At 37.2% G+C, this 16,642-nt stretch overlaps 1 protein-coding gene across 1 annotated transcript in view; it reads right to left on the reverse strand.

The window, feature by feature from the left end:
* Nucleotides 1–16,642, reverse strand: part of LOC104277253 (dynein heavy chain 5, axonemal-like) — a 126,283-nt gene that overhangs the window by 48,824 nt on the left and 60,817 nt on the right. The window contains 9 exon segments of the mRNA XM_009873837.1: nt 1,381–1,576; nt 2,967–3,190; nt 3,820–4,033; nt 5,090–5,212; nt 6,868–7,002; nt 7,767–7,909; nt 9,316–9,520; nt 9,994–10,170; nt 14,729–14,970. Coding sequence (XP_009872139.1) covers nt 1,381–1,576; nt 2,967–3,190; nt 3,820–4,033; nt 5,090–5,212; nt 6,868–7,002; nt 7,767–7,909; nt 9,316–9,520; nt 9,994–10,170; nt 14,729–14,970 — 1,659 coding nt within the window.

The raw sequence follows: 16,642 nt of genomic DNA on the forward strand, positions 1-16,642 counted from the left end.
CTGATAAGAAAACAACAAGAAACACAGTAAGGAGTTAAACTGTAGTGATGTTTTTACACTTTAAGATAATTATATCAGCTTAATCCTCTTCCTGAAGTGTTATTATTTATGTTAAAAAAGACAGCATGATCAAGTACTAAAACCTAAGAAAGGGGAGACATTCACAATATTTACAGATGCAGCTAGTGTAACATTATTTTAATCTCTTCTTTTGTCTCAAGATTCAGAATCAAATGACTAAATAGCAATGTCAAAACTAACTAATAAAAAATACCTTTCAACAGTTTGAGGGTCTTGAGAATACCAGCACCACTAACAATGTCTGTGAAGTTAAGATCTAAAACCTGATGTGTGAGCTGCTTCATCTCAGTTCCCTGTGAATTTATCTCAGGAGCAAATATGTTGTGGCTGTATAACCTAGGGATGCAGTGAATATATGTAAATGAATCACTAACTTGAGCATAAGGTTATTCAAAACTGATGTCAGATATATTTTCTTTTATATTTAAGAGCTCAGACATTCAGTTCCTGTTCTTACAGTTCCTTTGTAGTGGGCAAAACTAAATTCCACTAAAGGGATAATTAAAGCAAAATTACACTTGTTATTCTTTTCACTTAAAGCCAAAACAGGAAGGGGTTCTCAAGACTCTGACAAATACATTGAGGGTAAAACATACCCTTTCTAAATGAGGGCCTCCTACTTCGTATTTAGATGAAGTTTCATGCTAAAAGGCACATTATAGAGCAGGTACATTTAAACTGTCGCCAGGAAGTAAACTCTTTTGAGAAATGCATGCCTCTTTTTGCATTTATTTTTCAGGTCATCATAATGGTGCCTAGTGTGGCTTCAAATTTTCTCATCAGAAGTCACTCTTCACGTTCTCAGTATGTAACCTGACTTATACTTCAGTCCTCTCTACATTGCTGCAGATCAGCAAGTTATTTAAGGGTGGATTTGACCACTTTCACACACCAATTTGCTTTTTTACTCTCTGGAATGGCAGCTAGAGTGCTATCTTTTTTCTAGTACTGCAGCCCCAGCATCTCAAGTCATTCATATCACACTTCTTTCATTATTTTACAATAATATAGACTCATGCTCACTATTGGTAGTTTTGTCTACCTACCACATTGATAAAAGTGTAAGCAAGGCTCTCCTATGTACATAACCTGTATATAAATACAGATTTAAAAATCCCATGAATATAAAATGTGGCACAGTTGGTAACATCAACTACTTCTGAAGTCATTGGACAGAACTGTCACCCTTGGCACATAAACTTATTAAACATTTTTAAGGCGTATTTCTATTAGCATCTATTTTATCATATCATCTTCCTTATTCTTGCCATCTCCGTGGTTACCAGAGTACCTCTTTACCATTTTTTTCAGGCGCATCCCTTAGGAAGTCAACAAAGAATGCATCAATCTCAGGATTCAGCAAAGCTTTTGTTTCTTCAAATTCCTCCTCAATGAGTTTTGCCACAGTTGCATCAAACCAGTTTACGTCCTCTGAGGTTGTGAAACGATCAGCAATAACACACTTACATTCATGCTTCCACAGTTTTACCAGCACCTATACAAAGAAAAAGACAATGAAAAGCATTTCAGTTTCAGTCAGATTAGGCTTGCAACAAAGCTATGTCAATTTAAAAAATCATGCCCAATAGCATTTTAAGCTTAAATTTTGTGCAAGAAGCCTTAATCTAGTATTCGAAACCAAAGCGTATCTACTGAATTAAGATTTTATTTTCTTAGCCCTAAAACTGTGATCTCTGGTCATTGAATAGAAGGTGACTGGTAATAACACCATGGCATAAATAATTTTATGCCAAATGCAGATGTCACTTTCAATACTATAGCTATTAGAGCAAAAAAAAAATGTATGAGTGTTTACAATATTCCTTCTCCTGATTCAATAGACCTTTCAAGTCCTTCAGTTTGGTCGTAGGATGGAGAAGGAAAACTTGCCAGAGCCTCAATTCCAACAGCACTGGTTTTAATGCTACACTATTACTACGTAACAGCAGAAAAAATCCAAGTACTCCTTGAAGTCCTCTTGCTCGAGCCTACGGCACTTTGTACAAATGACACATACTATATCATGCCGAAGAATTAATATGTAAATTTATACAATCAGATTTTCAGCAAAGACAAAGCACTTCAAAAGACATTAATTGATAATATATACATATTACCATCCTAGTCCTGTATATTTTTAATTTCAGAAATCTAAATTTTAGATGCAGTAGAATTCAGGAGCTTACTCAACAAGCAGGGAAGTACATTAAACATGAAGTGATTATATAACCCAAATGCATAACAAATTTTCCATGATTACCATAAACATGCTCTTCTAGCACTTCATGTTTCAGCACTCAAAACACTAAATGACTTTTTCTTCAAGTAATTAAAAAAGAATGGATGGATAAAATATTGCATGTTTCTGGAATCAAGGTGGTCTATGAAAAAAAACAAACCAAAAACAAACAAAAAAAAATATAGCTTGTTACTACTTCTTCCTTTTAAGCACTAAGCCAGAAATGATTTGTTAGGCAGTGACTGAAAGTCTCAAGATATTAGCAGAGAGAGGAATTGTTTATTCCTTTAATCAATATATATCCATTTTGGGGGGTTAAAATAAGTTCATTGCTTCTGATAATTCTGTTTGCTTCATTCAAACAAACTAGCATTCATCAGTAACAGAATAAGCAGATAAGAAGCAAACACTCTTATGTCAAAAGAAGAGCGTTTTGTTATAGTTTTGGCACAAAGTTATCATTTCAGTTGGCTCTGTACAAGCTGGACTAAAACATCTTTGCCTCAAAAAACACTGAAGAACTTTTTTACTCAGAAATTATCTTTTTCTAAAGCAAACTCAAATGCCAAGAAATTAAACTCTTCATCCTTTTTGCTACACTAATTATACATTAATTATAACAAAGCCACTGATGTGCTGCAGTTACCTTTGGTTCATTGATCACTTCTGATGTAGCATTCAGCATTCCTTGCCAAATCCTTGAGAGGTCTCGAAGGTTGAAGACATAATGGAACTTGGCTGGTGTGGGCAACATTTTTAGCTTAGTAATCTGCCACAGCCTGCGTGTCAATGGAACCAATTTGACTACCGTTTTCTTCACATCGTCTGCAAATCCTCTCTCACTGCAATAGTGCCCTTCTCCAATTACACCTATGGGGGCGAAAAAAAAAAAGCCAAATGAAAGATTTCTCTAAGACACACGAGTGCAATACCAAGAACTATGATCTTAAATTTCTTTCTCCTTTTTTTTTTTAATACCCAAAACCTTTTCCAGTTTGCTGAAACAGCTTTCCAGTCTTTTTTCAAGTCTTTATTCAGTTGGTCTTAACACCGTTCTGCCACCACCTCACTGCATATTTGGCTCTGAATTAACTGTCCATTAAAAATGTTCTTTTGTCTACCAAAATATTTTTCACAGTCTTTGAATAGTTAATCTCTTCTCTGAGACCAATATGATCCTGTCTTTTGTGAAAGTCTAGTCATTAGTCACTCATTGACACCAGTAGCACTTCAGCAATTCTCCAGCATTGTCACTAAAACCAGGAACAGCTGTCACGGGTAGCACATCAACAGATTCAGAGATGTGACTGGACCTGAAAAACTTCCAGATTGATGGAAGTTGCAGGTGGGGAGTGATTACTGAAGGAAAATATCCTGGTAAGCAAATCAGAGGGAGGTTAAGCCTCTACTTTAATCATAGTGTTTATAAATGGAGGAATAAAGAAAAATTAACTACCATTTTCCAAAACGGGACAGATAAAAAGCAAATTTCCCTTTACCAAAAATTTTGTCAATGGAAGAATTAGAAGGCAGAGTACAGTTGAATACAGAAAATTGTCTCTTGAGCCTCTGTGGAATGTCATTGCGACCTCCTCCAGGGTGGATCATGGCAGCCAAAAACTGAATGTCCACGATGTTGGTAAATTCACCAGGCTTTTCCAGGTTGTACAGTCCATTCTGCTCCATCAGCTGCCTAACTACCTCATTAGTGACCTGTAAAATAACCAGGTATTATATAACAGTATAAATACTTGCATACATATAACTAAATAAAACACAAAGCATATGTATGTATGCAAAAGACCTAATAAAGAGTATACCATTATTTTCTCCACCCAACCCGTGCTTATTTGTTTCAGGAGAAAAATGTGCTTCTAGGAATGAGCATGTTTAAATTATTCTTTTCATTAGTAGTATCTATGGAAAAAAAATTCCAGAGGGAAATGTCTAAGTTAGAATTAACCCTTCAAACTTCAGCTCATGTTCACTTGAATGCTGCATGATTTCCAATACTGTTTTATTGGAAATACTTCTCGCTTTTAACATTAAACTTCCATTTTGTTCTAATCAAGCCTAGATTGATGCATCTTCACACGTTGCATGTGCTTCCAAATATATTGATGAAATTTTGATGTACAACAATCACAAAGGTGTTTTCTCAGGCTGCAAACGTAGGATTACTTGCATACAAAAGAATGCAAAATTCCTTTCTGTAGCTATAAAATGGACCCCTCACTTTCCTGTTTGACCAACTGAAAACATCCCACAGACAGTACATTCTATGACTATACTTCTCTAGAAATTCTAACGTTAGTTTCCAAAGCAATATACTTCAAAATAATTTTACCAATGTATATAGTGATTACTTCCATTTTTTCTAAAGCAGAGAAGTCACTTCTTGCCTCTCAGCGTTCATAGTATTTTAATTACTGTCTACACCGACAATGTACTATCACAATTTGTGTGCCAAAAGATTTTTTCTAATTCAATGTTTTGGATGGTTTTTTAACTAAAAACGATTGTTGGTAAAAACATTGTTAAAATGATACAGGCATATTTTAAGGAGTACTCAAATTGCTTCTTGCAGTCAGCATATTTTCAATTAATTTATGTCAACATAAAAGTAAACGGGTTCTTCAAAAAGACTCTAAAAATTAAGCATTACACAAAAAATTTATCCCTTATTGCCTGATTGAGAAGCCAGTTTTACACTGTAACAAGGAAAGAAATAAAATATCTTTTGCCTTCTTTTTTCCTCTTACAACTCACCTGATCTCCCCATTCATTTATTATGGGCATATTGATATCATCAATGAAGACTGTCATCTTTTTGCCTGCAGGCGGACCATAAGTTGTTCCCATGCGCTTGTCCACATAACTTTCTATTGTACGCTATCAGAAAGCAATTATCAGAATAGTTACAAAAAGCCCATCCTTTCATACACGATTCAATCATTTAAATGTATCAATGGCTTTGTTACACAGAATTTTACTAAGAAAGGTTTAGACAACATATCCGCGCGAGGTGACTGTAGTAATTCAAGTAGAATACCTGAAAACTCATGCTATACAGCATTAGTTTGGTATTAGATATCACAAATTTCTCGTGTACACAACCATGCCTAAGGGTTTCATAATTTTGAAACTATTTCTAACTTTTCTTTCATTTTATTCATTTAGCGGTAAAGTGGTTACCAGTAATGATGTTTACCAGCAATAACAAACTAATAATCAGTCAGATACGAAAGATGCAATTCCCGAAGACTTTTCCAGCAGACATCAATGTACTTCATAAAAACATACGGTGATAATTAAAATCACACACATAAATAGACTTGATGAAATAACTTTGCTTAATAGTAGACTTACTGCTACTTTTCTTCCAGTCATCTTTCTACTGCTGCTCCTTTTAAGGTTCAGTTTTAATTTACTCTATGCCAAGTGAAAGCTCACTTAACAGTGCATAGCTAATCTTCAGTGCAAATCTAAAACTCTGCATTCTTACACTGTGCCTAGGCTCCTATACAGAAGCCCAGAAATCCTTCTTAAACAAGTGATATCAGTTAGACCAAGATTTTAGAAAGTAGAGTAATTTAAAAGCACGAGTGTCACAACAGACAATGCTTTGCTCTAGATTGCTATCAGAGTCTTGACTGTTAGACATGCACATCTATTTCAGATTCTTGGATCATCAACAGACTATAATCCACCATCAATAAATTTTATATCTATTTTATAAAAATCTCAAAAAGAATATAAACATAGATGAACTGACACTACCTTTTATTTCTCTAGCCCCATTAATAGAAAGAAAAATAAGACCAAAATTACACACTTGTATATTAAACATATTAATGGTTTCTACTATGCTACAGACCCAGATGACAGATGATGCACCAAACTTATAGACGGCACTTCTGATTACAGCACAGACTGGGGTTCAGCCTAGCATATCAAAGTGTATTAAAAATATTTCCCATATATACTGCCAGCAGGTTAAGAAAAAGTTGAAATAATTCAAACTCCACAGAAATTTGGACAGGCAATACAGTTCAGGATTTAAGCATTCATAGTTCTATTTAGAGCAGCTGCACTGCATGTGTTACTTTTCTAATGAGTAATTTAATTTATTGCAATTTAAATTGCAGACAACACACTTTTTATGACAGATTGTTGTGGGTAGCATTTATTTTACTCAAGGCTTATAGTGAAATCTGAGGGAAGTCACTGACAGCTCTATCCAATTAGTGAAAACTGGTGCATTTGACATAAACCTATTAAATGTGATGAAGCAAATAATATGCCTGGTATTGTAATAGTTCAAGAGCAGCTCAGTAATTACTGAAGAAGTTGAAGGGAACACAGTTTTTACAGCAGTCTTCTAAATCATGTGTTAGGACACTTAGTCCTTCTGAGTAAGTGCGTTTTTTTGTTTCTGCACTTATTTTCAATTCAATTAACCACTTTTAGAAGCATCCTCCTGGCAAATTCTTAGAACAATCTCTGAATCCAGTCATGCTGTATTAGAGAGTGAATGACTACTATACCTGGAAAATTAATGGGGTAGTTGCAGATGAAAAATTCAAACTCTTAGCCATGTGGCTTTCAGGGTTATATTTTGACATAAAACCTTTTATGATAACAGTCTTTGCAGTTCCTTGCTCACCAATTAGTAGGACAGCCTAGGCAGAAACAACATTGAAATAAGGCAAAACACAAGAGCTGGCTTTCTTGACAAAGCCTTAGCAATTCCATTTAGTTTTTAAACTACAATGAAAGTAGAAAAAGTTATGTAGAATGACTTCTCAGCAAGGGATGTGTGGAAGCAAAATGGTTAATGTCCCCCAGACTCTTACAGGCCTCACAAGTTAAAAATACTTGCAGATAATGGTCATACCAGACAGCACAATTTAATTTAAAAAGGAATAGATTATTTGTAAAAGGAGTTGATTATTTGAAAAAGGATGTACCATCTAGAGCCCAAGTCTGAGAAATTTCAGTTGTTTTTGTTATTTACCATATCCTGCTTATCCAACACAGTTTTGTTAAAGAACAGGTTGCATAACCTAAAGGTACCTAAATTCTGTATATAAACTCTGCCCCTAAGTGGGCAGAGTTCATACCAGTAGCCTGGCACTGTACTGCCCTGTGTGCTGCCCCTTCTCCAACAGCTACATGAAAAAACTCTTTCTGTTTTGACCTAATCTCTGCTGTAATTACAGTTATTTCCACTATAGAAAAGATGGGTGAGGTGAAGACAAAAAAATTCAGAAGCAAATGAGTATTGAACAGTTCAAGTATATTCCCATTTCAGTAGCTCCCAGAATCACCATTTTAGTATTAAAGAAGTTCTTCCTTTTCAACAATAAAATGTTTCACTTCCAACTCAAAAATTGTAGCATGTGTAGTGTTAGCACCATTTCAATGTGAAATATAAAAAAACTACCTTGCCCTGTTTTGCAATGGTTTCAATAAGGAAATCCATTCTAACATTATCAACGTTAGGCACAAGAATGGAGTCATACTCTGGAGTGCTGCTACTGGGATATACATAATCTTCAACACGTGTACTCCAGTGCAACCATTTACCTAATAAGAAAAAAAGTTAATGTTTTAGAAATGCAAGGTATCAGCTCTTCTTCTATTTTCCACTGAGTTAACTCATCTACCAGCACATCTATCTCATACAGTAATCCCACTCTGTAAATTTAGACCAAAATTATAGAATCATATAAGCATAGATCCTTTCAAGTTGGATCTAAGAGACCATCATGGGTCAGGCCTACAACAAAGAACAATGTGAGTGGTCAGTCTGTCACTTGCTCACTCCATGGGGATGTGGAGGGAGAAAACTCAACTAAAAAGGCTCAAGGATTGAGATTAAGGCTGGGGAGGATTCATCTACCACTTACGATAACAGGTAAAAGCCAGAGCGGACTTGGGGAGAACACATAAATTTAACTTACCACCACCATTTATCTAATAGAATAGTGAAAGGAATACATAAATAAACATGACACGATCTCAAATACACTCCCTCCCTACTGCTCCCACCTTTCTAGCTATCTCGTCCGCCACCGGTGGAAGGCAGGCAGGGGGTGCGGGCTGTTGTCCTACTGGCTGTTACTCAATGTCCATGGCAGCCCATCCTTCTTGGGAAAGAGGGCTTCTCGCAGTGTTCCCCTACTACCATGTGTTGTCCCTTTCATGGGAGGCAATTCTCTCCCTCCACCCGAGTCTGTCCCAGCCAGGGTCACTCGGATGCATCCCTCTGCTGACGCTCTCTCTCTATCTCCCCGCGGCATGGAGTTCTCCAAGTACTACCGCATTCTAGCTGTTCTCGCTGCCATGGGTCCCCTCAGCTCACAGGCCATTCCCTCCCTGCCATCTCACTCACCACGGGGCTCCAAGGTTGGCACCTTTCTCCCCTGCTTTCCTCTGACCTCCCCATCCTCCAACAGAAAAAACTCCCCAACATAAAAGACAGGGCAGACTGAGAGGAGATGACATAAGGAAACAAAAGAGGCCATGGGTCAATAGGTTCACCTCTTAAATGTACTGATGGCAGAAGCGCTGACTAGCTTGGCCCTGGCCAGGCAGGTCCAACTTCCACCTGTGTCTGTGGGAGGCTCTCAAACCTTTGCAAGAGCCATCCCCCACAGCCATCCCCCTGCTTCCAAAAACCCTGCCAGACTCAAACCCATGACAGAGATTTAATCCTCTCTCCTATGTATCTTTGTTCGCTTCGAAATTCATCAGCATAAAGCCCATGCAGTTTTTGAAGCAATATATCCACATTCTGATTTCTCACAGGAAACGAAGAAAAAAGCTTTATATAACATCATCAGTAAAATGTAGCTGTAAAACTAAACTTGCTAAGGAACATGAAAGAAGGTAAGCTACAAAAAAAAAGGTCTAAATTAGTTCTCTAAAAAACCCACAATTTTAAAACTGCTTTTAAGTTTTACCCCAGACCACCCAGCTGGGTTACTAACCATCAGATGCCACGTAGTAATCAAACATGGTATCCTCACTGCCTTCTGGGATACTGGGAAGATCAAGTTTTATTGTTGCATGGTTTCGAAGCCAGTGCTCCATCTTAATTCTGTCTTCCAGTTCTAATAATGCTCCTACACTCCACATAAGAGAGAAGACGTACAGCCTTTCCAAGTAATTTGGAGTCAATTCACCAGCTTGCTCCTGAAAGATTGAGTTAGGCTTTTAATTTTAATAGCCTGAAAATTGTGCTTGATAACTATTAGCAACATCAGGTTAGAAGCCTTTAGACACTTTTAAGTTTACTGATGTCCTCATCAACTAACAGACTGAATCAATATCAAGCAGCCCACAAAATACAGAAAAATATCACTATTTATCACCTATTACAGTATTTGATCTGTTTTAAGTTCTAGTTTATAATCTAATAACAATTCACCTAAAAAAATGAAGTAAAAACTGCTATCTGATGCATGTTGCACGACAGTGCTTAACATCAACTCCAAATGTGAGAGGGCAGATCTTAGATGTTACTTTCTGAAGAAAAGATATTCATTACTAACCTACATCTTCATGTATATTCCAAGTCGGCACAGAATCTCCTCTCTACATAACCTCAAGACGTAAAATTATCTCCATTAAATTAAGTAAACATAAAAAAATCCACATGACTTTACCTTAGGTGGGATAAGGCCCTGCAGCATATTAATGCTCTGCATAATCACAAAGGCTTCCAGCATCTCAGTCTTGTACTGCAGAGACTGAATGCTGTAGCGGTATAAGTCTGGGAATGATGAAGAATACAGTTGACGTAGAATTTCAGCTTCTTGGAATGAATGTCTTTTTAAAAATCCCTGTCACAAAAAAATGATGGCAAAATACATTTAGTCCCCAATGCGAGTCTCAGTAAATTCAACTCCAGTAATTCAAAAGGTTCGGTGAGCATGGCAAGTTGATTTCTTCTGGGGGGCTCAGATCCCTGCCTACTGGGCAGGTTTGGCTAGCAAAAGGTCAAACTTTACCCGAGGATGCATAATTCCTACCACATGTTAAACATGGACACTAGAGAAATAAATTAAAAAAAAAAGGCACTTTAAAGTTTACAGAAACAGAAAAATTCTTTTCAACTATGTTTCAGTCACAGTGGCTGTTTAAGATATACAATAACTTTGCAAAGAAAGATAATCTATACTGAAGACAAGTTTGATTTAATTCTGTATGACATTAGCTTCTAGCAGTGATACAGGGTACCCCAGAAAACATATGGCAATTGCAGAAAAATAGGATTTCAAGAGTGGATGTCTGCTAGTACGGGTGATGTTTTTTATTGTGCATCTCAGTAATGCTGAGTAAACAAAAGCTAATTAAAACTACCTGTTTATCAAGATCATAGAACAGGATTTGTTCTTTGATGCCTTTAGCTCAAAGTAGTAACTTGCTTCTTCGAGTTACCTTTCTCTTATCTGTGCGGCAGAACGTTTCTCATTTACATACCATTCATTTATTTCCTACATAAAATAAATGCTTCAGCAAAAACAGAATGGTGTTGCCCAAGGCTAGTGCTGGGCCCAGTCCTGTTTAACATTTGCATCCATGATCTGGACAAGGGGATAGAGTGCACCAAACTGTGTTGATCTGCTTGAGAGTGGGAAGGCTCTGCAGAGGGACCTAGACAGGCTGGATCGCTGGGCCAAGGCCAACATCATGAGTTTCAATAAGGCCAAATGCCGAGTCCTGCACTTTGGCCACAACAACCCCCAGCAGCGCTACAGGCTTGAGGAAGAGTGGCTGGAGAGCTGCCAGGCAGAGAGGGACCTGGGGGTGTTGATGGACAGTCGGCTGAACAGGAGCCAGCAGTGTGCCCAGGTGGCCAAGAAGGCCAAGGGCATCCTGGCCTGGATCAGGAATGATGTTGTCAGCAGGAGCAGGGAGGTGATCATGCCCTTGTACTCAGCTTTGGGGAGGCTGCACCTCGAGTGCTGTGTCCAGTTTTGGGCCCCTCACTGCAAGAGGGACACTGAGGTGCTGGAAAGGGTACAGAGGCGGCTGCCAAGCTGCAAAAGGATTTGGAGCATGTGTTGTACGAGGAACGTCTGAGGGACCTGGGGCTATTTAGCCTGGAGGAGACTGAGGGGAGACCTCATCGCTCTCTACAACTATCTGAAAGGAGGTTGTAGTGAGGCGGGAGTTGGTCTGTTCTCCCTAGTGGAGAGTGATAGGACAAGGGGAAATGGATTTAAATTGTGCCAGGGGAGGTTCAGGTTGGTTATTAGGAAGAATTTCTTTAGCGAGAGGGTTGTCAGGCACTGGAACAGGCTGCCCAGGGAGGGTGTTGAGTTGCCATCCCTGGAGATATTTAAGAGATAGGTGGATGTTGTGCTGACGGATGCAGTTTATGGTGTTGACAGGGCTAGGAAAATGTTGGACTTGATCTTGAAGGTCTCTTCCAGCTGACAATGTTCTATTATTCTATGATTAACATTTACTCTGTTCCACTGGAATATGTAGTATATTGCACTAAAAAATAAATCTAAATGGAGCTGTACTGCAAGAGCCATCAAGATATTGTATTTAAGAAGTAAAACCAAAACAAACAAAAAATCAAATAAATGTTTTTGGCTCAACAGAAAAATAACTATTGATTGAAATTTGATAGCAAATTTTAGGAGGGGAAAGGAAGGGAGGTTGGAAAGGTTATTTCATGGCTGAAATGAATGTAATTTGTTCTGTTACCCAACAGTAAAAAAAAAAAAACCAAAAAAAAAGTAGTTGCCTGCAAATTAACTAATGCAAGAAGGCAGAGCTGTGAGAGCCTAACATCAGCAGGCCCTATGCAAAACTGTATGTACAGAAAGGAACACCATAAGTGGAATCCCATTTACAGTTAGACTTTCCTAAGTATCCATACTAGTTGGGGTTTTTTTAAAGAAAAAAAAAAAGTAAAGCCTTGCAGCAATATACCTAAGGCACTTGTGTTGACTGCATGTATTTACATTGCTAAAACTTCAATAACAACCAAATTATTAGGAAATATTATTTTTTTAAGAAGAACACAAACATTTCAGACAATGAAGAAACCTATAATATGAATTAGTGGTAAGTCTCAAGTGTCATTAAGTAGCTGTGATTACACAGCCAGCTCCATATGATGTAATATCATTCTAAAAGGGCAAGCTGTAGGCACTACTAGAGAAATATGGTAAAAACCCTCTGCAATAGCCTCCATAGGCAACAAATGACAGCATGTGTGTGCCTCCATCCCCACAGGAGGGAGTCTCTGATGAAACACATTCCTTTTCCCAGTTGCTTAAGGATAAAGTGGGTACTGGTACCTCCCGCAGTGGATTTTGTTGGTCCTCACCTATTCTCAGGACTGAATGTAGGCTGAGACGCTGTACCCTACCCGACATTTCAGATCTGCAGGTGGAAGAGAAATCTTGCTTCTCGCTAGAAATCACAAATTTATAGCCTTCCTCATCTTGCCCTGGGAGGATGCACCAGGTACACAGGGCTTGGATAGCAGCAGACTCTCCCTCTGTCTCTAGATTTCTGTCTGTGTTGAAACTTCCAATACACTAAGGACAACTGGTGCTACAGACTGTGCTCCACAGCACATCGACTTTTTCTGCATTGCCAGACAAATCATGAGTTTACAGACAAGAAATCTGGTTATACACAAACAAGCTATGTAAGACTTCCAAGCTTTATGGGTTAAAACAACAAGAAATCTGAGAATAATACAGAGTAATCAGTACAAAAAGCTTCTTCAACTGTTAACATCTGAAAGTTAATACAAAACCAACTGTATTTTCATCTGGCTAGTTGAGCCGTCTATATGAGCATTAGTTGTATTTTCCATGCCTATTCTACTTTATTTGGAAAATTAAATGAGTGAATGAGACTGTGAAACATTAATTTAAAACATTATTTCTTAAAACTTCTCAAAAATTCTAAAAAGGATGACAGTAAAAGTCTGTCAGCTCACAGTAACCTGTGAAGTTTTGTTCTTTTGAGCTTGCAGATGGGGGGAATATGCTACAAAGGCCTGGATGATGTTCTAATTTCATAAACAGTTAGGAAGACTAAATTATTCCTAAAATAAAATTAAAATTTAAAGCCTGTATAAAACGGTGTTAATTTGGGATTTTACAGAAGAAAGGTATATTAACTTGGTTTTCAGGACGAGGTAAAAGTGATCCTCTCTGTGACTACAGGAATTGATGCCTTAGCCACAAACAAGTTTGAGTTTTTTAATGCTCATAGAGTAGTCCATGTTTCATCAAAGCAAAATAAAACCAATAAAATATTCTCAATAAAACTGACCAGACAACAAAAAAAAGATAAAATAAATTAATATTTACTTGTGGTTTTTTTAAGTGTTACTCTTGATGATCTTGTTTTGCTGATAATTTTCTAAGGCAATATAGGGCTTAAGAATTAAAAAAATAACCAGCAACCTTTTTTTTTTTTTTACTGCTATTGTCTCCATTGTTTTCTTAAAAGGGAAGAAAAGTGGAGTTAAATACTGAAAGTTTCATTGAAAAACATTACTATGGATTCTTGGGAATTGTTGTGTTTCATCTTGACCAAAATATTTCCTAAGTGAAAAAAAAAGCCCATAATATGCTCAAGTCTCTAAATATCTCATTCACTGTACCATTACCAGCATTCAGTGAAGATAAGGGTTCATTTTTTGTGAGTTCTAGAAGATGAAAGATGACATATACAAGAAAAACATCACTTTATAAATCACTTTGAAATTTGAGTATGTTATATGCTCTTCTTCCCTCCAAAAAACATCTATAATATGTCCTGGTTTTCTAAATGATTCATTCCATGCTAGAGAAAAAGTAACCACTTCAGGGTTCTCCAGATATTTTGCTTCTAGAAACGTCAACAGACAATCAGGTAAGAACATCAGTTTAAAAACTACATAATTTGATACTGCATTGATTTTATTTCTGGTTCTAAATTCCATCTGCAATTAATTTTAAGAAATATCAAGAAAACTTGCGTTTTCTTGAGGACTTCTAGATTCCCGAATCAGCCTGTTCACTCTTTCTTCCACCTTGGACTGAAAATGTATTAGAGGCTGCCAGGTAGTTGATATTTTGAAAACTGACTTGTTCCTCAATTCTACAAAATATCTCAAATTACCCATTTGTCCCAAAGTGAAATATCCATGTTTTTAAAAGTGTAATATGTTGATTACGTTCCTGAAAAAAGTTACATTATTAACTCATGTATAAACAACCAGAAACAGTTCTATATTACATACTGATATATAAGTTTATACAATGTAAAAGCTATTTCATAGCAAAAGTCACAAAATAATGTCCTAAAGTAACAACGTTGAAATGTTGAATAATTAACAAGTAAAATTTCCAACACATAATCCCTTAGCTATCATACCTCAAGGATAGGGCTCCAGTTGAGAACTGATGAGCTCATGAATACCATTCCATTCCTTGAAACTGTTGCTGGAGAAGCATTATCAATATTGTGAGGTTCAAAGACTATTTTGCAATTTGGTGCCATCGGTATCCGATCTCCATTTGCGAGTGTCAGAGTTCTGTTATCGTCCAGGACAGAATTAAGGTTCTCAATCCAAATAGCATCAACTGGACCATCAAGAACTATCCAGACATGGTCACCTATAATTGAAAATAACATATAAAAAAGCTTATGCAAAAAATTCTGGTTTCTTTCAAGGACCATTTTCTTCTCTCTGCAAATTTTGAACTAATTCTGAATTCATGCACACCGCTAGAATCACAGCTTTTAATGCAATTACTATTTCCATCATTCAGTTTCAGTCAAGTACTTCATTTAGTCAGCTATTGATAGTAATTATCCATTGCTCACTATACAAATTGTCATCAGCGTAAGTCATCAGTCTGTAAGAGTCTAAAACAGTTTTAGGGATCTAGTCCTCATCATAATAAATTATGTTCATTTGAACTTACATAAAACAACATAAAGACGGTAGCTACTATAGATCTATTTAAAACCCCCATTTCCAAAGAGTATGTGTAAATGTAATGAGATTAAATGAAAGGAACAGTTGAAAAAAATCACACACATGCTCACTTTCCTAAGTAAAAGAGGTCCATTACAGGAAGATTCTTGTTGTTCATTCTCCTGCTTGTCAACTTGAGCCAGCTCCCTTGGAATTTTTTCCAGCTCTTTCCTTTTAGTAATAGAAATGTATCTTAAAACTTGCCTCTGTTTCCTAAGAGGTTCTGTGTCTGTCCTCACATGGATATGGAGCAACAGACCCTGGCTGGAAGGGGATCCCCCCTTGGCCTCTGGCTCCCTGTCCCTGAGGGAATGACCAGCCCTAGTGCATGTTGCCAGACGGGCCTTTAGTCAGAGATGGTCCCACCCACATCTGCCTTCAGAGTGAGTTCTTACAATCCAGGCCTTGGTGGTCTGGTGCCAAGAAGGTTCTGGATGGGAAATTTTCTCACCCCTGTGGCAAATGGCTTTATATTTAGAGGCTTTTCGTGAGCTACAGTGCATCGCAGGTGTGAAGTAGTCTGGAGTCACCTTCATCAAGAGACATTACAGAAATGTTACAAACAGTGAACCTGAGGAAGTCATGCGCGTGTGCAAATTTATATTTCATGTTGAGAGGTAAAACTGAAAAATCAACAGTTAGTGTTATGCTCCATTCTCAAGGGTGCTACATTTCCTGCTTTAAAACAAACTAACAAAATTAAATCCAGAAGTATTTTTTGTTTTAAAACTATCTGTATCCTTAAAGATTATTTGTATGAAAACTGACAGTGCAAACATTGGGATTTTCTTTTTTTTTTTCCCTTGTGATAAGGTCACATAGTAACATTCAGACAAAACAAGGAATCAGACAATAGAAGCATCAAACCATTAAGGCCTCTCCTTTAGTTAAAACAGCAGTCTACGAATATATGCCAGAAATATTTTAGGCAGAAATTGGTTGCCTAAACAGAATTATCTAGTGCTATTTGACATGGACTATGCTATGTGCAGGGCTAGCAGGTATGACACAAAGGAGCTTCACACCCTTCCAATACGGCAGCTGAAGGTCAGGTAGAAATCCTGACAGCACTGAAATTTTTTGTAGTATATCAGTGTTCGAGGAACTGACTCTTTTCTTCCACCTTTTTTTCCACACAAAGGTCTATTACTTGAAAGAGAGGGATCAGCAAATTCAGTGAAACTGTATTTGCTACACTACACAGTTAGAATATGAGGCATTTAGAACAGAGACTATACAACAGACAGAAGTTCTTGAAGCCATATTCCAATGCTTCCATGTAATTTCAAAAAATAAAAATAAAAAAA

The sequence above is a fragment of the Apaloderma vittatum genome, unplaced genomic scaffold (genome assembly GCF_000703405.1).
Source record: "Apaloderma vittatum isolate BGI_N311 unplaced genomic scaffold, ASM70340v1 scaffold9707, whole genome shotgun sequence".
Taxonomy (NCBI): Eukaryota; Metazoa; Chordata; class Aves; order Trogoniformes; family Trogonidae; genus Apaloderma; species Apaloderma vittatum.